Genomic DNA, 25,468 nt, shown 5'->3' on the forward strand with positions numbered 1-25,468 from the left:
CACTGCGCAGGCTCGAAGGGTTAATGACCTTTCCCAAATCTTCGCTCGCGAAGACTGGACATTAAGTTAAGTAAGTTTGGTTTGAATGTTTGCCCTTACTGAAATAAATTTTTGCAATCTGAGGGAGTGTGTGAGTTGACACAGGCTGGGACAATCACAATCCCATGGCTAAGACACAAAGAGTAAATTTATGTCCCTCACTTTGCTAACTGCGGGATCCCTGAAGCAGCACCCAGGCTACACAAGTGGAGAGCAGGCACTGTTAAACTTGGCATATGTAAGAGGATTACTGTTCACTCAGTCTCATCAAGGGCTACTTCCAGCTGTAAGGTCACTTGATCCTCCTCAACAGTCTTCTGCTTTTCAACCCATCCTCTCAACAGGGAGGAAAAGACCTTCCCAAAATTTGCTGCAGTTTATAATGATGGACCTCATTGAGTTATAGATCCAGATAAAATATTCTATTGCTCTAGTTTTATCCATAGGAAACACACTGAGTTGCTGAAGACTAATAAAAGAGGTAACAAACAAAAATAACAGCAGCATGGGTATTTTAACCCTAACATAACTCGTCCCTAGGCAAAAGGCCAAAAGATGTGCTACATGATATGCATTTTTTCTTCTGCCCTTTGTTATTTAATATTATTACTGCACCATATATAAGTTGCCTTCTCCTTCCCCATACACCTTTTACTAAAGACAAAATTGCACATATATTTAAACCTATATATCTAAGCCAAGTTATGTCAATAGTTTAGAACTGAATGCTGAAACAAATTGCTTTTGCTTGGCATTAAGCAGTCTTAATTAAATCATTGCAGCCCAGATTCCAAAGATTTACACACTCTGGGCAGCATTGAGGTTCAATGCTTCCTCAACATGAGGAAGAACTTCTTTACACTGGGGGTGGCAGAGCACCGGAACAGGCTGCCCAGGCAGGTCGCGGTTTCTCCCTTTCTATAAACATTCCAAACCCACTTGGATGCTTTCCTGTGTCACATGCTCCCGGTGCCCCCGCCTTGGTGATCTCCAGAGCTGCCTCCCAACCCTAACGATCCTGTGATAATAGACACGTATATATTAGATGCGTATGTGCTGTATCCAGTCTGTATTTACAGGCACAGCGAATGCATTTAAACGACGCCCGTACCCGCACAGAGGCACACGGCGGATGCCCACCCGCACTCCCCTCACAGCGAAATCCTCCTGCAGCTCCATTGCGGCCGCTGGCGGCAGCACCACGAGCCCGCGGAACACCGCCCTCCCATCGCGGGGGGGGGGGGGGGTCAGGGAGCGGTAGCGGAAGCTTTTCCCTCCTCCCTCCCTTCCTCCCTCCCTGCCGGCGTCCCGGAACCAGCCCCGCCGCCGCCGCCTCCTGCCCTGGCCCGCCGGCAGCATGTCAGCGCCCGGCGCCGCCTCCCGCAGGTGACACCCGCCCTTCCGCCGCCGCCGCCTGCCCTCCTATATGGGCCACCTGCTCTCGAAGGAGGCAAGGAGCCTAAGCCGGGACCGCCGCCGCCCGCGGGGGAAGGTGCCGCCGCGCAGCCGGAGCTGCTTCCTGCGCGGGCCCTGCATGCTCTGCTTCATCGTGCACGGCGCCAGCCCGCCCGCCCCGGAGCAGCCGCTGCCCGCCGGGGACCCGCTGCTGCCGCCGCCGCCGCCGCCGCCCTACGTGTCTCTAACCGCCGCAGAGCAGCGCGTCGCCCGCCGCCTCCTCCGCCTGGCGCCTGCCGCCTGGGAGCCGCCGGGCCGCTGCCAGCGCCTCCTTCTCTCCGGCCTGCTGCCCTCGCCGGTGCGGGGCCTCCTGGGGCCACCCGGCGAGGCGTCCGCCGAGATGGTGTGCAAGCGCAAGGGGGCCGGGCTGCCCGCCTGCCCGCCCTGCAAACAGCCGCGCTGCGCCGCCGCCGAGCCCCAGCCCGAGCCCGGCGCCTGCCAGTGCCCGGCGGAGCCGCAGCTGCTCGCCCTGCCCGGCACCGCGGGGGAGAGCGGCGGGGGCAGCGCCGGGCAGGGCGGCGGGGGACAGCCCACCTCGCCGCCGCCCCCCGCGCCCCTGGAGGACAAGGAGCAGGGGACGGCGGAGGAGAAGGAGAGAGGAGGCGAGGCGGGCTTCGAGGAGCCGCTGGAGCAGCCGGGTGACAGCTGCCGGGAGCCGCTGCCGCCGCCCACCCCGGACATCAACCAGCTGCCGCCTTCCATCCTCCTCAAGGTGGGTCGGGGCGGGAGGGAGGACGGCGAAGCCGCTTCCTGAGGATTTGGGAAGGGGCTGTTCCTGCCCCTGGGGTGTCCGTCCCCAGCGGGCTCAGGGTAGAGGTGGAACCGCAGGCCCTGTCCGGAGGGATCTCAGCACCCAGCTTTGGGGGGCTGTGTAGGGTTGTCTGGTTGTCTGTTTTTGGTTTTGTTTGTGTTTCGTTCCCCCCTCACCCCCCCTGTTTGTTTGTCGTTGTTAGCGGCGTCGGGAGCCATTACCTGGTGGTGCAGACACACAAATCTGCTCCAGAAGCTGTCCCGTAGATATTTTGACCGTACCTGTTAACTTCGTAATGTGCCCTTCACGAGTTGCCTTTTACTCAGGTCACTGGTAGAGTACTCAGCAAGGGGGTCTGGCACTATATTTAGTGCTGCTTTGTTGGTTGGAGCTACATAGACAAGTTTGCAATGTTGATTGGGAAAAAGTTTGTATTACTGTGTGTTTTGAATCAGTTTTGGCTTTACTGGCTTCACAGTCAGTCTGAGTCTTTGTAGCCCTCGAATTACATGCTTCCATAACTTCTTAGGCTGTATAATCAAAGAGTGGCCTCACCTTCGTTCCTATCCCTTCTTTCCTGTTGCTTTTGCTGTCTTTAGGTTCCTTTGGTTCTGTTTTCTTTCGTGAACGATTTGCCATTTTTAAGCTATTCTATTCATCACTACGTTGACTGCTTGCAGCTAAACATTAGCTAAAAAGACGAGTCAAGCGGGAACTGAAGCCCTTGATGTTTTCCATAGTTTCATGCTAGTATGTCTTTAAATTTTGGGGAATAAGGTTTCAGGATTACAGGAAATAATGCTTCAGGATTACAGGAGTTTACTCCGGGGTCAGATGGCTAAATTTAAAGCAGGGCGTGATAAATGCAGGAGTAGGAGACAGATGATTCTTACTGTTCTTTGTATTTTGTTAGTTGTGCATCCAATGTAGAAAGTACTCCTTTACTCTTTTGTTGTCAAACAGTAGCAGCCTGCTTATCTGTCTGTCTTGCACATGAAAGTAATTCTGTACAAGGTTTGGTTGGTTTGAGTTTTTGTTGTTGTTTTTGGATTTTTTTTTTTCAAGTACACATGACTGTTACTAAGCGTAAGTCATGTTTCACAGGTGCACTATGCAAATTAATTTTAGGTAAATACTTAAATACTTAAGACTTATGAGCTATCTTATCTGAATTAATCTCATCTCTTATTGCAGAATTGAAAGTTTGTCGTGTAGTTTTTTTAGAAAAGAATCCATCCATTTGCCAATGTTGTTGGAAGATAATTTTTTCTTTGATGTTCAATTGTTTTAGGATTTGAAACAGGACTGACTTGTTTAGTATGGCTTAAACACTATTTGATCAATGACACGACTACTTCTCTGTGGTTACTTTACTATTCGGTTTCACTTTTTCAAAAATATCAGTCTATAACTCTGCCATAAATCAGTTCTTTTAATAGTGAAAGATGTCATGTCCATCTCACTTATGGACTAGTTTAAATGTTATTTAAACTCTTTTCTGTTTTATCTGTACTTTCAAAATTTGGTTAATTTATTTTTATTTTTTTTTACAAATTAAGTGTTTTTTAACCCCAGCTGACAACTAAGTACCAGGCAGCCACTCACCACAGCCACACACCACCTTGTCACCTTTCCCTTTGGTGGGGAGGAGAATTGAGAGGGGGGAAAAAGTATACCTTGTGGGTTGAGATAAGAAGAGTTTAATAACTGAAACAAAATAAAATGTAGTATTACCATTAACAATATTAGTATTTGTAAGGAAAAGGAGAGAGAGAAAGAAATAACACTGAGAGGACCAGGTGCTGCCCAAACATTTGCTCTGTTACAAAGCGTTGTACCAGGTACTAAGAACTCTACCCTAGCTGAAATTGGGACAGACATCTACCTCCCCCAATGATTTTGTCTCTTTAGTTGCCCTATATTACAGCTCCTTCTGCAATATTTTTGAAAAGGCAGGCTGTTAATTCCAGTATCTGGAGTCAGTCTCCTCATCTGTTTGTTTTGTTTGTGGGGTTTTTGTCACCATCTCCCTCTCCCCCCAATTTGCCCTTCAGTCCTTAGCTATAGTTATGTATTAGGTTGGTTGCTTTGGTTTTTTGCAGGAGTCTATCTGTTTGTCTATCTATATCTCTTTCTATATGTCTGCTTCTTAACTATTCTAGTGTTCGACTTTGTTTGGCTGCTTCCATAACATACTATTGTGCTATGGAACTTTTAACTCAAGATTTCTAACCAGGCATCTTTTTAAGTGGATTATTCAGGTGCCTAAAGGCCTTCGTATGATGGATTTTGATACAGATAGGATTAGATTTAGGATATATTTTTTCCAGAGGTGTCATTTGTTACGAGAGCATGGGAGACAGATATACCCAAAATCTTTACTGAACTTTTCACAGTAGGTAGTGGAGACACAATACAAGGACAAGAGAGTCCATCCTCAGAAGTCTCAGGAGCCACATCCTGCTGGGGTTTTTTGTTTGCTTCCATCGATTCCCATCTCTGTCACCTCCTGATGGTGCTAGTGGTGCTAGTGCAGGAGTGGCTGTCACCAGTGTCAGTATATGTGGCCTCGAGATAAGCCTAAAGAAGCACTGCAGGAACTCCTAAGGAATAGCTGTCCACTTTGTCCACTCAGGTGCTGTTTTGTTATTAAGCAGTGGCTAATTAAGGCTCCTCTAAGATTACAGGCTGAGTAGAAAGGTTTTTGTCAGACTGAACATGGTCTGCAGATCATCAGGTGGGCCCTACTGAATTGGGAAGTTCATAGCGCAGTGTGCCAGTTGATCCTGTTTCTCTGACTGGTGAAGAAGTATCCTGGTCAATATGAGGTGATAAAAGAATTGCAGTTCCACAAATCAAACAAACTTATGGATTTTGCCTGCTGAAACATGTATGAGGAAAAGTGTTAAACAGTGGTTAAAATTTCATCTTTAATCTTTGTAGAAGAGGGTGATTACCTTTGATTAGAGGGTAATTTAAATCTATTCTCTTTAAAACTTGAAGGGAATTAAGAAATTATAGATCTGTCAACTTGACAGTAATCTAGATGTGTGAATAAAAAAAAAAGGAGCTCTTTCTGCAGTGCAGAAGTTGACAAAATCTTGTGCTACAAATCACTAATTTTTTTAAACTTTGTGCTATATGTCACAAATCCGTGTCTATTGTGGTTTCACTGTTATTTATTTCTGGAAAACAGAAATTAAAAAGAAAAATAAAGAAATCTTCCTGTTGTATGTGTTACCTCTTTGAAGTGCTACTGTTTAATCAAAACAGTTAACTGGTATATAAAATGGTCTGCAAGTTGAGTTGTGAAATTACAAGAGAATGTCAATTCAAACACTTCAGATTTCCTTTTGACCTGTATTACCAGGAACTGTGCAAGTAACAGGAAATTCTGTACTGTGCTTGGTGGTTTTAAAGCCTCTGCAAGAGTACTGCATTAGACTGTGGGTACTGGGATCTCCTTAGAAACCCCCAGACAAATGAAAGAGGCATCAGCGAAGAGCCAGAGGTCATGAAAACATGGCCATATTATGGTAGTTGGAAGATTCTGGTCAAACTGAATGACGCTTCTTCAGAAAGAAGACTAAGATGTAGTCTTTAGGTAAGAGAAAATTGGAAAGTTCAACTGCATTCCTGTCCCTTGTCAAATAAAAGGAAACAATAAGCTTAAGTTTGGTGAGATATTTAGAAAACAACACAGTGTGAGAACATATAACTCTTGGCAAAGGTGGTTTCCCATCTCTATGGTTATGTAAGGAGTTGGGATTTTTTTTTTATTAATTCTTGTTTTAACAACAAGTGGAGTTCCTCATCTGGGATGTTTGGGGTGTGATTGAACTCACTTCAGAACAAGAAGGGTCTAGAATAGATGCTGTCTTTTTCTTGATGTCTTCTTTCTCAGTTTGCTGCTCTTATTTTTATAAAGCACGAACACATGCTGCTCTGCCTGTAACAGAGACCCTGCCAGTTTTGACTTAGGGCTAAGGCACTATGAAGGGAAGATGAATATGTACGTGTGTGTGTGTGTGTGCATGTTATTTAATGTAGGGTTCTAAATATATTGTTACTATTGTTTGAGGCACTACTGACTCATTTTCTTACATCTTTACTCATTGTTTTTTACTTATTTTTCTCATTCTTCCTTCCCTTGTTGTAGTAACTTACACATTTTCTTTTGTTACTGTAATAACATGTTTGCTTGTGATAATGTTGATACAAAATGCATTGTTGCTATCACTGTACTACTAACTCTGCATTTAACATTATCTGAGTGATATCAAGTGGGTTTGGTTTTAGCCAAAGCTATCCAGAGCTAGACCTTTGGTTTTATCCTCTGAGTTTTGACTTTTTGGTAAACTTATTCCTGAAAAGACTGAGTATACATGTTAGTTACACTATGATTTTTTTTTTTAACTTTTTTTTTTGTCAGGCCTAGTCAGGAGGCGGAGGCACCAAAATACATCAGTTGGATTACACTTCATGCTTAAGTTCATGGAGTCGCTGTTGTGATACCAGCTTTCTTTGCAACTTAAGCTGGTGTTCCATCAGTTTATCCTGTCTAGAGTTCGTGTCAAGTGTTATTTTTAGCTATAGCACTAAGAGAAATGGAAAGGGATGCAAGGAGGTAAATGTTCTTTTATTTCAATATTAATTCACTTGAACTCCTTTTTCTCTAGCAATACTTAACACAGCAGTTTGGCTTGTTGTGGTTTTGTTTTGGTTTCTTTTTGGCTTTTTGTTTGTTTGTTTTCCTATGAAGCTTAGTGTCCAGCTGTGATTGTGGCAGGGAAATGAACCAGTCTTAGATACACTGTGCTGTTGCTGAGCTTCTGGAATGCAGTTGCGGGGCACAATTGTGAAGGAAAGGTGTGCGAGTAGATTAGTAGCTGAAGAGAAGATAGTATGTGAACATTATTTCAGTGATAAAGTTCTCAAAGATGTCCTGATAAGGTTATTATGATTTGTTGCAGGATTATTAACAATTATTTTGCTTTCTAGAGCTGTATGTGAGAACGTGGCTTTTGTGTAAGCATGTAGGTTTTAACAGTACAGGGTGAGCTATGTGATGGGAGAGACAAATGTCTTGGAATGAAATTTCTGCTTTTCCTGATAGCGGGATAAATACCTTGACACTCATGGACAGTGAAACTTTTCCTAATGTTGTTAAAGTGTTGGCTTGACTTGCTCTGCATCCCCAAAACTGTGTATTATTGCATGGAGAAGGGAAGAAGATTACAAGTTGTACAGTGCTAGAATGTAAAGTAAATTAAATTTAACTGCTGCTTTCATTCCCTATTAATTTATTTGTTTCTTTTGTTCAGGTTGCTTACCTGTGTTTGATCTTTACCAGATTTTGATATGTTTTTAAACTGGTAGGGTGATTCAGAAGCAGTACTGATGTCTTTTAGTGAGGAGAGTTAGATAGTTGGGAGTAAAAACACTGTCAGCCCCTTCAAGGAAAGATATTCTTCTTATTCATCAGAACCCATTCTTTCCATTAGGAGGAAAGGTATGGTGTCAGCATCCTCTGTCATTTCTTACAGACAGAACCTAAAGTGGTATTTTGCCTTGCAGCTAAGGCAATCTGTTTGTTAGTAAGTGGCTGGTAAGGGCAGTGTCTGTCTCCCTTTTGTAACCTCTGGCTGCACTTTCCTGCTGCTGGCCTTGTTTTCTGCAGAGTGATCAGGCAGAGTGAGTTCAGATGGCTAATCTAACACCAATCTAACGTTGCAAAACTTTTCCTCAGGATGAGCTGCCTGAAAAGACTTTCTCTAAGCACAGTCATTTAGAATCCAATGCAAAAATTCAGGTAGCTAGGATTAGGGGACTGGTAAACTATTCCTACTGCTGGCAGCTTGCCAAAAGAATCCAGGCTATGATGTGAAATTGTGCCATGACTTTCCCTGGCTGACACATTTTTGTTAATCACAAGAGCGTTTTTAACTTGATTCCCTTCATGGGTGTACTGAGGCTGCTTTCAGAGGTGTGTGCATGCGCTGCTCACATCTCTTTTGTGCGCTCAAAATCGTTCATGATTCATTGCTCTGTTGTAGTTATGTGGCAAAGTGAAGAAATCTCTTAAAAACAAAGCAAATATTTGTCTGTTATTTCTTCCTCTCCTGTTATGTATGTTTCTTTAATTTTCTGAAATAGAATGAAGGTACCTTCAATAAACATAAACCCACTGATAGCCTAGCTGCTCTAGACCTGCAGTTAGCAAATACTGTGTTTAACAGTTTGTGGTAAAATGTCATGTACTAAGCATGTTCCCTTGATCAGATGGTACTTTAGAAATAGTTTTGATAATGAAGTTTCCATTTTCTACTGAAAAAAGTTTGCACTCAGTTGATGGAACAAATGAGCAATTTTCCAGTAATGAATGTCTCAAGTTCATTAGGCATCATGAAATGTTTGAGTGCACATTTTAATGTTCTTTTGTTGTTAAAGGTTTCAAAGAAATCTACCTGATGCAATGTAATGAAAACAATTTTGTAGGTACCTATTCCTGTATAAAAAAGTTTTTATTGATACAAGAAAGCTTCATTCACAGAAATCTTTACTCTTCTAGTTGTATTGAAAGATCTTTCAAATGAAAACAATGGAGAGAAATGTGGGATGCATAGACTCACCTTTTACGGTTTCTTCTGCCATGGGCCCTATATTTTGTTCATGTTCACAAAGCTGTACCTTGTTCTTAAAGTTAGCAGTATCTTAAAGGAATGGTATTAGTAATCAACTGAATTTTCTTGGCTCTCTTTTCCTGAGGCAAAAACTTCTTAAGTCTCTGCAGTCAATAATGCTAACTGCTTGATTGTGGTTTTTAAGAGTACTGGTTTTTATTAAGATTGTCTTTTCATAAGTTAAAATTATTTCTTGAATTATGCTTATGTTTACTTCATATTTGATTTGTGTGATGTGAACTGATTTTTAGAAAACTCGGTGCTGAGGATACATAAACATATTTACAATTTTCTAGTACTGAACTTTTTTTCATTGTAACTTTCATGGGTGTGATGGACATTTCATTATTTCTGTTTATAAAAATGCAGTTATCTTCTTCATTTGATTGACTTTGAGGAACTTGGTTTAAGGCCAAAGTTACCAAAGATTTAAAGGCAAAATAAATAAATTTAGTGTGTGGATTTGTGATATTTAAAACTGATCTTTAATCTTTTAAAAAAATATATTTATAGGATGCTTTGTGTAGCTTTTTTGGTTGGGGGGGGTTTGTTAGTTTGTGAGGGTTTTTTTTTCTTCTCCCTGCTGAAATGCTAACATTTAGCTAAAGTTCAAAGTAGTCTTTTTTTGAATATACAGCTTGAAATATCTAGCATACATTTCATGTAGAAGGAGTGTGGATGTGTTAAGGTCTAATGTCTGAAGCCCATTGTGTAGGGACTCGGGGGTAAGGAAGACAATTACACAGAATAACTTTTATTTCTAGTTTTTCTGGTTGGACTCTTCAATAATATTAATCAGCATCTTCTTTCTTCCTTTCCCATCCATTGTGTCACAAAAAAATTATTCTAGGAAGTGCAGAAAAACCCCAGAACTTGGGAACTTGATCAGGCACTCTTCTTTGATGGTCTAAGTTGTGCCATGCAAGGACTTAGTTTTTAGCTGCATTAAAATCAATGGAACCGTCACCTGATTTAGAATGGTGGATTGACTCAGGTGGAATTCTGTGAAATTAGTTGCATTTTGTTGTTTGAAGGTTAAACACCGTGTTTACATGGCTTTTCTCATGTAAGGGATTTGTATGATTGTATCAATTCAGAGTTCAGCATGTGATTTGTAATTTGACTGAAAACTAACTCTAGCTGTTAGTTGGCTTTTGCTGTCCTGAGTGTTGCATTGTTGGATTTTCTTTTCGATACAGAATCATTTAGGTTGGAAAAGGCCTCTAATGTCGTAGAATCCAACCATTAGCCCGGTACTGCCAGCTCCACCACTTATCCATATCCCTAAGTGCCACTTCTACGTGTGTTTTAAATGCCTTCAGGGATGATGACTCCACCACTTCCCTGGGCAACCTCTTCGAGTGCTTGGCAACCCTTCCAGTGAAGAAATTTTCCTAGTGTCTAAACTATACCTCCTCTGCCTCAACTTGAGGCTATTTCCTTTTGTCCTTCCTTGTTCCCTGGGAGAAGAGACCAACCTCTACCTGGCTACAACCTCCTTTCAGGTAGTTGTAGAGAGCGATAAGGTCACTCCTGAGCCTCCTTTTCTCCAGGCTGAAAAACCCCAGCTCCCTTTGCCACTGCTGATAGGACTTGAGCTCCAGACCCTTCACTATCTCTGTTGCCCTTGTCTGGACTCACTCCAGCACCTCAATGTCTTTGTAGCGAGGAACGGAGAACTGGACACAGGATTCAATTTGTGGCCTCACCAGTGCCCAGCATAGGAGGTGATCACTGCCCTCGTCCTGTTGCCACACTGTTTCTGGTGGCCAGCTGGATGTAACTCCATTCAGCACCAGTCCCTGGGCCTGGATGTCCAGACAGTTTTTTACCCAGCAAACAGTGCACCTGTCCAAGCCATGAACTGCCAGTTTCTCCAGGAGAATGCTATGGGAAATGTTGTCAAAGGCTTTATTGAATTCCAGGTAGACAACATCCACAGCCTTTCACTCATCCAACAACCAGATCACATTGTCATAGGTAGAGATCAGATTGGTCAAGCAAGACGGGCATTTCACAAACCTGTGCTGGCCGGGCCTGATCCCGATTGTCCTGTATGTGCCACATGCATCCTGTACATGCGTCACATTTGCCAACATCCAGTCAGTTGGAACCTCCCTGGTTAGCCAAGACTGCTCATAAGTAATTGAAAGTGGCTTGGTAAGCACTTCCACTGGCTCCATCAGGGCCCAGATCCCATTTGGCCCCTTAGGCTTGTGTGTGTCTAAGTGGTGTAGCAGTCCCCCTTGGATTGTGGGGGGCTTCATTCTACTTCCTGTCTTCCAGCTCAGCAGGCTGGATACCTGGAGAGCAACTGGTATGGCTATTAGAGAATGAGGCAAGGAAGGCATTAATGGTCTTCAATGAGTCTGTGTGAAAACTTATTTCAAAGCAAGAACTTTATGTTTAAGAACGTACTATGTCTGGAAGGTATGATAAGGCCATCAGTGGGGAACAGAAAGTCCCAGAAAGTCTCTTGCATCCATTGAAGGGGGAGAGAAACCCACTAATCTTAACTATCACATGAAAGGGTGAAGCAGGAGGCACTGACATCTTTAAGGAATTTGAGCTAAAAGAGGGTGAACTGAGAGTGAGTAAGGAACAAGAGTTTGCATCTTTTGCAGAACTCTGCTTCCTCTACCCTTACCTTTTGCCAACAGGGTAAAAAAAAAAAAAAGTGTGAAATGATTCTAGAAAGTGTTGTCAAACTTTTTTTTCCCTGTTGACAATGTTGAAGGATATTCTGGTGCTTGGAAGGGGGATTAGATAGAGTTGCGGGAGAACAAAAGGAACAGTGGATATGAAAATGTACATGTTTGAGTACAATTTTCAGCAACTAAACATGCTAACTAGTGGAACCATTGCCTTCAGAAAGTTATCTGTCATAAGCAGGAATTAGATGAACAGGCTTGGGGGTAAGACCAGTTTTAGCTTTCAGCTGTATTTTTACATCCTTGGGAATTAGAAAATTTAAGTCAGGACAGATTAGCTGCCACAGTGTCAGTATATATCTAGAGAATAAAATTGAATTAAAGGGTGGTGAAAGTCATCAAGGTGAGTTGAAGTGTTTTATGCATTAATGTACTATGTAACTAAGTAACTAAGTACTGGTACTATGTACCAGTAACTAAGCTAATCCCTTAATGTAAGGATGATGTGTCACTACTTGGAATATGTATAGTCTTTGCTGCAAAATTCCATTTAGTGTAGTTCAATACATCTTTTTTTAACAATTGCACACTCTGAAGAGAAGTTGATGTTTTACCTGGCATTATTCAGCATCCTTTTATAGCTGGAACTTATACAGCTACTGCAGACAAGGCCTTGTCTTTGAACACATATCGCTTGTGTAACTTATGTGGCTACTCCTGTTTGTGCTGAAACTTCTGAAATGGCTTGTCATTGCTTTTCCTCCTCATGGCTTCGTTCTGATGATTGTTTTCTAAGAAGTCAATTTGCAGCACCTCTACACTCCTTAATTGTTTCTGCAGCTAGTATTCAATACAGCATGGACTAAAACATGGCTACAAATGCTTTCGGGCATTTCTTTCAGGATATTGTCTATGCAGATGTACTGTTTATGTCAAATACTGAGTCAAACTTGTATCTCTTTTGTTTCTTCATTACTACTGCATGAAACAATGATAGCAATGCAGTAGCAGTAGGTCTGTGATTTGTGAGGGCTTTCAGCTTTTAGTGGGGTGGACCTGCTTGGACACCAGGTGCCCACCAAAGCAGCTCTGTCACTCCCCTCCTTAGCTGGACTGGTGAGAGAAAATATGGCTAAAGGATCATGAGTTGAGATGAGGATGGGGGGAGATCACTCACCTATTACTGTAATGGGCAAACCAGGCTTGACTTGGGGAAATCAATTGAATTTATTTTAATCGGATCAAAGTAGGATAAAAAGAAGTAAAACTAACACCTTCCCCCCACCCCTTCCTCCTTCCTGGGCCTAATTGTTTCATAATTCTCTACCTCCTTCCTTTAGGGGTTCAGGGGGACCAGAGTAGAGATTACGGTCAGTTCATCATACATTGTTTCTACTGCTCCTTCCTCATCACAGATTGTCACTCCTTTCTTCTCTGATCATGATTTACTTCTGCCCGATGGCTTTTTTTCCCCCTTCTTAAATACATTATCCTGGAGGTGCTGCCACCGTCACTGGTGGGCTCAGCCTTGGCCAATGATGCATCCATCTTGGAGCTGCCTGGCACTAGCTCTGGACAAAGAGAAAGCTTCTTGCAGCTCCTCACAGAAGCCACCTCTGTAGCCCCACCACTACCAAAACCTTGCTATGCAAACCCAAAACAAACAAAGTAAAATACAAAAATTATTTATGGGCTTTCATTTTCACAGTGGCAGCTGGATTAGCAACAGTCTTTCCTGTTCTGTGTTTGCTGTGTTCTTTGTATCTGCGAGCTTTTGTTCCTCAAAGTAAAGGCGGTATTTCCCCAAATAAGCATATTTATTTCCTACTGGAGTAAAGGCTGGTTAAAGAATTTTATTATGCCAACCTTGATATCCTTCTTAGTATTGAGTCAGATGTCTGTCTAAACGTAATGTAGATCACGTTGCCTTGTTCTCTTCTAAGGTTTTTGTAACTGGTAAATATTCAGTTTTCTGTTCCCTGCTGATAGCAGGAATTCAAGTTTCCTACTGCTTTTACTGAAAATTGCTGAGCATTGTCATGCTGTCACCTTTTCTTACATTTAGAATGACACTTTTACAGCAGGAGTGTCAGATGCCAAATTACCACTTGCTATTTAGTGCTTTCTTTCTCCTTGACTGAGGGAGACAGCATTTTTTGGGTACTGATCACAGCCGTGTCCTCGTTCTGTCCATGGATTCACCATTACAGACAGAGAACTGCAGAGAGGAAGCAGGCAATTGTTTGATTTGCCCTTCTATCTGCTCATGTTCAACTGATTGCCTCAGGAGAAGCATCCATTGACTCTGGTGATGGTCAAGCGAGGGCCCCCAGGAAAACAGGATTCACACACAATCCTTCAACACTGAGGAGTCTTGCATAAGAGATTGCGAGTTTTTCATAGCTAGAAGAAGAAGATGGGAATGATAAATCTTGCAAGCATTTACAGAATGTCATGAATTTGACCCCTTCCCCTCTTACTACAACTCTCTTTCATGAGGGGGTCTTGTAGGGATATGCATATTTAAAGCTGCTGAGATAACTGTACCCCTTGTTCTAGGTTTATGGTGCTTATTCTTGACAGTTGGTTATCTAGTCTGTTTCAAAGACCACCCAATGATGAAAGTTTTGTAAGTTGCCAGGTATTGTATTTCAGTGCTTCATTACCCTTTTCTTTATTTTTTTACCCCCTTTGCCATCCCTTTTCCTTGGCTAAACTCCCAAGTGCTAGTAGTTTCTTTGAATGTTTTCATGTTTTCTAGACTTCAGTGCTTTCCTGTGGACTCTTTCTAGTGCTTTCAGGTTTTCTTGAGAAAATTGCCTGAGATGGGTAGTAGTGCTTCTGTTTAGTATTCGATGTCGTCGTCACAGGAGTGGGAGGACTTTTTCATGTTTTGCGGTCTGTGCTCCTGTGTATCTTAATGCCATTATTGCCTTTTCTCATTATAGGATGACATGTAGATATAAGGTCATTTGTGGTAACATGGTATCTTCGTATGAAACTCTTGGCAGACCTTTTTTTATATTTATTAATAACCAACAGTTCTTCCGTGGAAGGGCTGAATGTAATAAATGTTACAGCAATTTATGAGCTTACCATAAAAAAGAATAAGCTGTGACTTTTGCAGGCAGCTATAGTGCTCAAAACCTTGGGGTATAAAATGCTAGTTGTGTGCTTAAGTTCCCTTGTATGACACTGATTTGCTCTGCTAATCTGTGCTACCATCCCATGCCCCCTTCCCACAAGACTGGTGTTTTAATACCTTTCTGACTCTTCTATTCAGTTAAAAAAATAAAAGGAACTGTTTTCCATCCATTTCAGAATGGGAATGAAAACACCTTTTAAATGGCTTGCAAAATAACATTGAGCTAATACTTGTATTTGTAATTCTTTAGGTATGCCATCTCAGAAGCATATTTGAAACTTAGTCTAAGAAATGAGAGCTTAAGTAGGATACATTCTTTGTTGGTTGTGCTGAGGTGTCTTATTAATATTGTTTGTTCTTCTGGGATGTAGGTTTTTTTGTTATTGTCCCTGACTAATCAAGTTGGGGGCAAGTTCTAGATCTGTGTGTTACAATGCATGCTAATATTTTCCTGTCTTTTACAAGATGAATTAGTAATAAAATATTTCTGTCTTCAAAATATGGTTACATCTGACAAATATTTTTTTTTCTTTCTTTACAGATATTTTCCAACTTATCTCTGAATGAGCGTTGCCTTTCGGTGTCATTAGTCTGTAAATATTGGCGTGACCTCTGTTTAGATTTTCAGTTTTGGAAGCAACTGGATCTCAGTAGTCGTCAGCAGGTATGAAAATATCATTGCAGAAAAAGTGTTTTGATGACTCAGAACTTGTACTTTGGACTGAGGGCAAACAAAAGAAACACAAAAAATGGTGATATCTGTGCTTTCAAGGATTTTTTTACTCTAGGCTGAAAGTGTCTGGACCCTTACATTAGCTTATTTAAATATAGTGTATTTTGACTGAGATCTGTTGTTAAATGGTGTAAGGACAAGTGCTGTTTGAAATGGGTTGTGGGTTACCTGTCTCAGGTCTGCATCACGCTCTTGAAGTTTCTCATTAATTAGTTACTTGCAGGGGTTTATAAACACTTCCTTTAGAGTTTCATGAAAATTCACGGGAATTCGAGGGTCCCATTTGAAGAAGGAACAATATGAACTCATCTGTGTTGGAATATAGAATACATATGGAGTATTATTTTCAGGTCACCAATTCATAAGAGAGAATGCAAATTCTCTTGCTTCTAGAGTTACTAGTTAACATGTTTCTGAACCACTGTAGAAAAGTTATGTAGTAGATTGTCTGATTTTTATTTTCTTTCCTCGAGGGACTCCATAGCACCCTCACACCAGGGGTCTGTCTTTTAGCTCTGTAGGTGTTGTGTGTCAAAAAAATGTTTTCTTCTTCAGTGTCTTGAGCTGTAGCCTTATTTTGCTACAAAGATTTTTAATGGTTTTGTCTATTAGGCATCTCCAGTAAAGGATTTCACTAGAGTTTATCAGTTGTGGCATTGTTCTAACAAATTGCCAGGTTTTTATGGAGTTCTGAAACCCATATTAAGCACAAATGTTTTTCTTGGAGAAGTGTGGGGAGAGTTTGGTGATTTGGGCTTTTTTGGTTGTTTTTGTTTTGTTGTGGGGGGTTTTATGTGTGTGTCTTTGATCAGGCCTTGTTTGTTTGTGGTTTTTACTTGGATTTTTTTTTTTTTAAATTTGTCACTGTGGTGGTTTAACCACAGCCAGCAGCACCTCCCTCACTTCCACAGCAGCAGGACTGGGGAGACAATCGAAAGGGTAAAAGCTCGAGAAGTCATGGGTTGAGATAAAGACAGTTTAATAGGGAATGTAAAAGCCACACACACAGGCAAAGCAAACCAAGGAATTAATTCACTGCTTCCCATGGGCTGGCAGGTGTTCAGCCATCTCCAGGAGAGTAGGGCTCTATCACGTGTGATGGTGACTTGGGAAGCCAAGCGCCATCACTCCAAACGTGGCCCCCTTCCTCCTTCTTCCTCCCACTTTATATACTGAGCATAATACCATATGTTCTGGAATATTGCTTTGGTCAGTTAGGGTCACTTTTCCCAGCTGTATCTCCTCCCAGCCTCCCGTACTCCCCCAGCCTCCTCACCATTGTGGCAGTATGGAATTCAGAAAAGGCCTTGGCTCTGTGTAAGCCCTGCTCAGCAGTAACAAACCAGCGTAAATCCAAAACAGAGCCCCGCGCTAGCCACTGTGAAGAAAATTAACTATACCCCAGGAAAAAGCAGCTCAGCCATTGTCTAGCAAACAGCTCCTTGATGAAATAGCAAGAAAAAAGCTTAGACTTGCTACAAATGGAAAACAGATTGAATGCAGTGAAGACTGTTCCTTAACTGTATCAGGCAAAACCAAGAGAGATTCGTGTTGCTCTCTTGCTCTCTTTAGGGTTAAAGCTAAATCTCATCTGTGCCAGGTGGTGAATAAGTAGTTCTAAATGGTTATGTTAGAAATAATTTCATCATGTCAGGTTTTTTGAAACTAAACTTTTAAAGTGAGGGAGTTCTATGTATTATGTCTTACCTGCTTAGTTTTTGTGTATTTGCTCTAACTTACAAGCTTGACCTTAAGGATATCTCATGTTGCTTACAAGCTTTGTAGAATTGTCTTCTTTTAAGATTATTGTCTTGTTAGCTGACTACAATGTGTGCAGGTATGAGGTCGACAGAATCATTTTTCTACAAAGGTGTTATGGAAACTTCCCTGTCCAACCATTCAGGAGCCATTCTGGAGGTTACATTCCTACCACCTAAGCTGAGATTGAAGCCCCTTAGCACTGGTGGCTCCAGGGAGCTGATGGAGGTTCCACTTGACTCCCCAGACCCCCCACACTCACACAGTCAGACCAAGTTTCCTTATGGACTCAACCCCAGGTTTCCCCTATCAGAGTCTCAGACCTCTGGATCCTTAAAGTAATTTTATCATAATGCAACAACAGAATAACAGCTCGAGCTGGTGCTTCTGAGGAGGGACCTTGAACAAAGGGACCCCTGGGTGTTTAAACCCTCACAGTCTGTATGGGGGCAAGTGTGGGGTCTTCTTGCTGAGTCCTCGGCTCCTGCTGTGTCCCTGAGTGTCCCTCACCTGGCTGTGCACAGGTCCCTGTGCCCTTTGTTATGCAAAGGGTCAGCACCAGTTCATGACCTCTTGCCTCGGGCTGTAGTTCCACTGCAGCTGCACACAGAGCTACCTGTACTAAATGTATTCTTCAACAGTCCTCCCTGTGTTTTAATCGAGCATACCCACTAATATACTGCAAGGGTAAAAGAAAAGTTTCAAGGTATTTAACCACTGCCCTTCCACACAACATTGTTACAAGTAACAAACAGAATTAGGGCTAACGATATCTGCCCAGCCCGATAGCTGGTCTACAATCACTAGCAAGTGTTTCTAGCTAGTCATAGGGGCATTGTGGGTTCGGGTCCCATCTGAGTCACCAAAACTGTTGTCCCAAAACAAGTTCTTTCACCTGGGGTACAAGAGGCTGATCCCCACACAGAGTTGAGATACTTGATTTGTTTACAGTTCTGCACAGGGGGGGCCTGCATGGTAAATCCACAAAGCCAGCACTAGAACCATCAAAACTTTTCACTATTTATACATTTTAGTAAACAAAGGCAATAATGCTCACTAGTTACAGGTTACATGGTTCTCTTATTCATTAGTAATCTACCTTCTACTGGTTAAATGAGTCACTTCTTCTTATGCTAATTAATCCACGTGCTCAGTCTTCCACTTTTTGGGCTGGTGGGTTTCTTGTATCAGTGGTCTGTGGTGGTTGCCATCTCCCCCTGCCAGAATTATCTGAAATCAGCGGTTGGAGCTGATTTCAGCTGAGTTGGCTTTGTTAGTTTCTTGCTTATCTTGGGAGTTCTGCCAAATGTACTTGTGGTCTGTACATTCCGCATTCTCTGTGTCTAATGCGAGTAGTACATCATCTCCCCAAGCTTTGTTTACCTCCCCCAGGAGCTGAGGTCACTGAAACACATCAAGCCCTAAACCTTAATAAGGCAGTTCTACCAGCAAGTAATTTATATTTCTAATACCAGGACGTCACACATAGCCTCTTTGCAATTACTGAAAAGGGAAGTAGGTCCAGGTTGCCCTCCTAACTGTGGAGCTCAGTCTGAACTTGAGATCTTCTGGCAAGTTGGGCAGCTGTTTGTGGTTCTTTTTGTGGCAACACAAATTCCTGGAGCTGCCCAAATTTATTCTGTTTGTCTAGATATTGCTTCTGTTGCTCTGTCAGCTTTATCATGAAAGCATCTAGCCACAATCTAAATAGTCTTTGTCAAAATTGGCTTTCTCCCAGTTGTCCATGTTCCATCAAAAGCATTCACTCATAGGTGGTATTTGTAAAGGTATGTAGTTACATTCTCCCAATAGCTCATGGCAATGCATCTTTCAAATAGTCATTTTTGTGCTAGTGAAATTTAAAGATTTTAATGGAAAAAGTTATGTTTGAGTATTTGTTTTTTTTTTTCTTTGCAGGTCACTGATGAGCTGTTGGAAAAAATAGCATCAAGAAGTCAGAATATTACTGAAATCAATATCTCTGATTGTCGCAATGTATCTGATACAGGAGTATGCATATTAGCAATTAAATGTCCTGGGCTCCTAAGGTATACTGCCTACAGGTGTAAACAGCTTTCTGACACCTCTATTATTGCAGTTGCCTCTCAGTGTCCTCTTCTTCAGAAAGTGCATGTGGGCAATCAAGACAGACTCACCGATGAAGGCCTGAAGCAGGTAACCATCCATTCCACAAATTTCCTGTGTAAACTTAGTATATTTCAACTCCTTACCAAGTGCAAAAAGGGACCTGGAAGAATGTACTCCGTACTCCTCTTAAGATTTAATTAAAATCAGAAAAAAGCTTCTGTTTTAAAAATTGTTTTATGGTGAGTTCGGTCCAGTAAATGCTGTTCATTTTTTTTTTCTTTTTAATACCTAGGGATTAAATGATCCCTTTTATTGCTAAATCTGTAGTTTGACATCCTATACTTCACTTCTGTCTGACTGAATTTTCCTGAGCTTGGTTGCTGTTCTGAACCTGCGTTTAAGTAACTCCTTTTTGTATCATGAATGCTGAAGGTGACACATCTTTCTTTGTTAGGCATGCAGGAAGGTTTCATCAACTCTCTCTGAGTGTTAAAAGAGCATTTAGCTTAAGCTGTGAAGTAGTTAGGGTAAATCAAATATGCTGTTAATGGTTGAGCATAAAGGCATTGTTAGCTACTTACATATATACCCAATAAAACCCCTAGTTCTTATGTGCTGTTCTTAGCTCCGTTTTATTGACTGTATTTAGCAGCTTCATTTTGTCATGTATGTAATTAAAATCTTTCTTGTTTGCATGTAGTAGTTAAGAACTCTGTAAAGAAAGATAATTTTTAATGGGGGTGGAAAAAAAGGAGGAATCTTAACTCCTGACTCTTCAGTCAAACCCTGTTGTTGTTTCTTTTTCCTTTGATTTCATTAATTGCAGCTGGGTTCAAAGTGCAGAGAATTGAAAGACATACATTTTGGGCAATGTTACAAGATCTCAGATGAAGGAATGATCATTATAGCTAAAGGCTGTCTGAAGTTGCAAAGAATATATATGCAAGAAAACAAATTAGTAAGTACATATCATGATTTTTTACTTCCCAAGGTATTTTCATTGTCAAAAGCTTTCTCCTACTTTTTATCTGTTTAAAATGTTCTTCTGAATAGCTTCTGAATTGCCAGTGAATTGCTTAACAACGTTCTCTAGCTGTGAAAATTGCGATTCTGCAGAGATGGCTTGGAAGGTGACCCAAAGTACAAGTTAAGCTAAACATATTAACTTTTAGTTTTCAACATAACATTCCAGGAGTAATTGTTTGGGAGATGCCTGATTTCTGTAGGAAAATGCTTAGTTTGTGTGGAATGTTTCTTTTGTTTCTACGAGTACAGTAAAAAATGCAAACTTACCTAAATAACAAGATATTTGGAGGTTGGGTTCTTGATTACAAGTAATATGCTCTGATAATATTTTCTTGAAATATGCCACTTTCTCATCAATATAAAGTAGAGCAGTGTGCCTGTGCTAGTAAAAGGAAGTTGAGAAGTAATAAAACGATTTTGTGTCCTAGTTATAAGAGCCTCTGAAATGATGGTTTCTAATGTAGAAAGCCAGTAGCTACTAAATGGTGTAGTAGAACACCAACTTTATGGTTTTTGGGTTTTATTTTTTAAAATTTTTTCTTGCAAGTAAGTAGGCAAGCTTGCAGTTGAATTTTTAACTATCAGCTAATGTTATAGTTATAACCTTTTGTTTAAAAATTGTTGAACTGGAACAAACAAATTGTGATTGTAAGAAAACAATGTACGTTATATTCAAGAATTATTTGATACTTGGCTTCAAATAGATCAAATATATACTAATGCTTAAGATAGTTGATTTGAGAATGGTTTGTATTAAAAAAAAAAAAAAGGCAGGTAACTATTGGTTTTGGTCAGAATTGTGGAAAGTTGAAAAAATAGGAGATAATGACCAAACTGAGATCTCAGTGGTTAGCTTTGTAAAGTCCCACTTCAGCTCCATAAATCTCGATATGTAAACATATGTCCTAGGTAGAACAGCTGGGACCAGTTCATCATTGTGGGTGTAACCCAAACTGTGTATTCTACAGCCTCCATGTCATTTCCCAGGAACTGTTAACAATAGACCATTTGCAGCAGCTGCCCAGAGCACACCTGACTCCTCAGGCTATAAGCTGGGTGTTAAGAGGCCTGTGAGATAGGAGGATGTTCCTGTCCTCACACCCACAACTCACAATCACCCATTATAGAACTCCCTACCCCGGGGGAGGTACTGGGCATTCCTGCCTGAACCTGAGGGTATATAATCTTGGGATCTTGGGACTTCTGGTACCACTCGTGGGATCCAGAGGAGGACCAGAACCTCAACTGGACTGCGACCACCACTCACACCAACAGGTTTTTTTTTTTTACTCTCCTTTTACTTTGGACTCAGGGAACAACGTGGGTCTCAGCACGGGAGCCAACAAACACCACTCTGTTCATGCCCCAGGGTGCTGGGTTATACATCTGGGTTTTTGTGGGCTAAAACCAATTGTTTGTCTGTATAATTGTATTTATTGTATTATTTTTATTAAATTGTTATTCTGATTTATAATCTCTTTTGAGTTAGGTTCGTTTCCCCTGCCAGTTTACCTTTAAACCAGCACAACATGAAATAAGTTGTAAAACTGTTATCAACTCCAGAGTGTTGAATCTTTAGAATAAAATAACACTTGATCAATGCCACTACATGACAAAGCTTCAGAAACTTCTGTGCTTTCCCCTTGCCAGGGGCAAGAGACTTTCAAATCTAGTTGAAAATGTAATTTTGTACGATGAAAAAAAGAAATTGCACAAGTTCTCATGCAGTTGGTAAAAGAAAAGTTTTCACATTCCAAAATAAATAAAAAACAATAGTAACTGTTTAATGCCACAGAGTTATCTTAGAAGGGAGTAGTGGTTGGCAAATGATTTGTCCAATTCTGTGGGTTACTTTTGTCTGTAAGACTGTCTTTTTAAAAAAAACCTTTAGTATTCCTACTCTTTTGGTGAAGGTGGTTTGGGGAAATAAGTGTATGTGTGTGTGTTTTTAAAATAAGTAGGTATTCATTCTATGAAATCAAAATATTGTGTGGCAAGAAGAGTGTTCTTGACTTGCGAGGGCTTGTTTTGTGTTTTTGAAATTCACAGATTGTCAGTATGCTGTGGAAAGAATACTCCTTCCCCAGCTTTGTAAGCAACTGCTGTAGCTTCCATGTGAATACTGCAAATACTGTGTTTTGTATTTTCTTGTTTATTCCTTTTTCAGAGGTGCTCAAAATGTGACTCTTACAGGCAATTTCTGTTAATTTCAAGATGTGTAGTGCATTACAGATAGTACATGATAGCTGAGTTTTCATGTAGACTCGTCTCACACTAATGGGTTTTTTCGCTTCAACCACGCAAAGGCAACCAGCAGCTAAATAATGCCTTTGTGAATGTTACTTTGCAGTAAAATGTGCGTGAATCAGGCAGCACAGTTCACTTGCTTCATCTGTTGCTAAGTAACTCCATTATCAGACTGCTGAGCAGAAACAGAGAAAGCAGAATTTATGTTCTGATTGTTGAATATGCTAAACATTTCACAGAAAACTAGAGCCTTTCCTATCTTTGAAGTGCTGATTATGTCGTGGTAATAAGTGAAAGCTGCAAATAATAAATGGCACAAAAGATCTAAGAGGAAAAAGTTAATGTTGCAAGGCTAAATTAATAAAAGGTTTTTGTTGTTTGTATAACTGTTTAGGATTTGTATCTCTTGAAAATATGTTTATTTTTCTTCTGTGCTTTGAATTAAAGAAAATTATATACTGAGCCTCTTTTCTGAAGCATAGTGGCTGAATTGGGAACCTAGTGAAAAAAAAATTATGACACTGCAGGACTTTTAAGTATAATGAAGCTTGTGTGTGCTGGTATGTTGGGATGTCTCTCCTTATCTGTCTCCAAGCACTCTGGTACAATCAAGTAATCTATCAGAAATTCAGAAAACAGATTATAACTCTGCCCAGACAAAACCAGAAAATTTCTTAGCTTCTTGGTTTAGTTGGACTTCCTATTTTATGGTCGTGACTGGTATGGACTGCTATAGCTTCTATGTTTTCATCACCTGCATGATTAATGTAAATTCAGCTGGTGGAAGATGAATGGGTTAATTTCATTGTTATCTGTTAACCAACTGGTTTTGGTTGTGGTTTTTTTTGTGTGTGTGTGTGTGTTTTTGTTTTGTTTTGGTTTTGTTTTGTTTTTTGTTTGTTTGGTTTTTTGTCTGTCCACCCCAGATAGAGAGCACATACCTTCAGCTGCAAAATCAGAGAAATGCTCCACGCTAGCTTATAGTACTCTCACTGAGACATCGACTGTGGTGTACTTAGCCTGAATTTTCAAGGAGAATTAACACTTTTCATTGCAGCCTTTCATAGAAGAGTGGAATCCTGAAAGGTTTTAAAGGTTTTGTGACTTCATCATAGAGAGATGCAGAAGTTTGTGACTACAGTTTACCCAAAGGCGAGGATTACCTCCAGAAGCAATTTGGTACAAGCTGTCTGTAAACTCTCCTTTCTTTATTATCAATAGAGCTGATCTAGATTTGGGAGCTCATTTTAGAGGTGAAGAAAAACCGTCTCCACTTAACTAGTTTGATTTTACACGCTATTTTCTTTTTAATTACCTTTCCTTAATTAAGTGACTTAACGGCTAAAATGGCTAATACAGTGGTTGCTGAAACTTTACAGATAGAAGTTACAAATCTGTTCCTCCCTTTTCCACTCAATGTCTATGGTTTTTTTCATGATGAATTGGATGTGAATGATGAGAAAGATCTTCTAAAGATAAAGGGAGGTGGAGTTTTAGATAGTGGAAGAGAATGACAACATTCCTACCTCTAGACTTACTTCCCTTAATCTCCTTTCTCTTTTTCAAGCCCTTTAAGGGTGGATGGGAAATAATACTGCAACTAAGCTACTATAGGTAGAACACTGGCAGCATTTCTTCCTTTCCAGTAAAATGATCTTGTGAAGTAGATCCTTAAAGACAAATTATGTGTCTGATGGTTCCCAGATATGTTCATTAAGGCAGTTATGTTCTAACTTGACCATGTTTTTAGTTCTTTCTAGTCTCTTGCTTCTGTTCAGGAACAGTGTCTGCCGTGAGTGGAGGACATTTCAAGATAACACTTTGAGATTTTGGCCCAACTGGCAATATGTTTGATGTGTGATAACACTTCTTTAGTAAATATTTTACAGTTATTTAACGTTAATTTAACGATTTTCTTAAAGGTGAGTATTCTGTTAGTGTTCTGCCCACCTTTGCAGTTTGCAGCAGATACGATTTGAAATTCATGTTAACTGTGATGCTGTGTTTGATAGAAACTAAAATATGTGAGATATGTAAATAATATACTTTGTTAGTTTTAGTAAAAAAGAATTAAGGTAGACTAAACAAAACATTTCAGTTTTGTCACATAATTGAACACTTAACATATGCTTTTAAAGCATTGACTGGAATAATCCTAATATAAAATGTATAGGAAAAAATAAAATTAATTTTCATGCTTTCTGAATGTCATGGTTTGAGATAGCCTCAAAATCCAATCCCCTAGTCTAAGCCCCCTCCCACATCTCAACCTAATGTGAGATGGGTTTTTCCAGACAAAACACACTAGACTCCAAATGGGGAAAAGGGAATATATTACAATGACTGTACAATAAATACCATATCACATTATACACTCGATCACAATATCTCTACCATGACATATAGTATTTACAATGGATCAGATCTCTTCTCCCCTCCAAATAAAAGTCCAGGAGGGAAAGAAGGACAGATCCCTTCCAGTCTCTGAACAGCAGGAGTATCTTCCAAGGCAGCAGGTTTCTTCTCCTCATGCATGCAGCAGCTGTGGCTGGCTTTCTGCCAGCACTCACGAGGGAGGTATCCAATCTCCCTCGGCCCCCTTGACGCAGGCAAAGGGGTCTTCCGTGGGCTTCGTCACCCCAGACAAGGTCGTTTCACCACGGTCATATCACGAAGACACGGGGTCTTCGTGACGGTCTGGTATCTCCAGGAGACTCAAGCTCCTGCAGGGCCTCTGTGCCCTGTTCTCAGGCTGCCACCATGGCAGCAGTGCGAGGGGGGAGCCAAGGTCACCCCCTCTGCATTCCATCTGGCCGTCCCGGTCCAGCTCCGGGACATCTTTGAGCTTCTTAGCTCCTCTCTCTCTGGGGCTGCTGTACTCCAAGGCTCCTC

The 25,468-nt window shown here is 41.0% G+C and overlaps 1 protein-coding gene across 1 annotated transcript in view; it reads left to right on the top strand.

The window, feature by feature from the left end:
• Positions 1-1,450: 1,450 nt before the first annotated feature.
• The window catches only part of FBXL17 (F-box and leucine rich repeat protein 17), a 297,305-nt gene continuing 273,287 nt past the window's right edge, over positions 1,451-25,468 (top strand). Inside the window, exons 1-4 of the mRNA XM_017812707.1 lie at positions 1,451-2,206; positions 15,266-15,388; positions 19,133-19,390; positions 20,130-20,261. Of these exons, the coding sequence (XP_017668196.1) occupies positions 1,466-2,206; positions 15,266-15,388; positions 19,133-19,390; positions 20,130-20,261 (1,254 nt within the window). The 5' untranslated portion in view covers positions 1,451-1,465. The remainder of the gene's footprint in view (positions 2,207-15,265; positions 15,389-19,132; positions 19,391-20,129; positions 20,262-25,468) is intronic.

Source organism: Lepidothrix coronata, unplaced genomic scaffold (genome assembly GCF_001604755.1).
Source record: "Lepidothrix coronata isolate B3197 unplaced genomic scaffold, Lepidothrix_coronata-1.0 Scaffold37, whole genome shotgun sequence".
Taxonomy (NCBI): domain Eukaryota; kingdom Metazoa; phylum Chordata; class Aves; order Passeriformes; family Pipridae; genus Lepidothrix; species Lepidothrix coronata.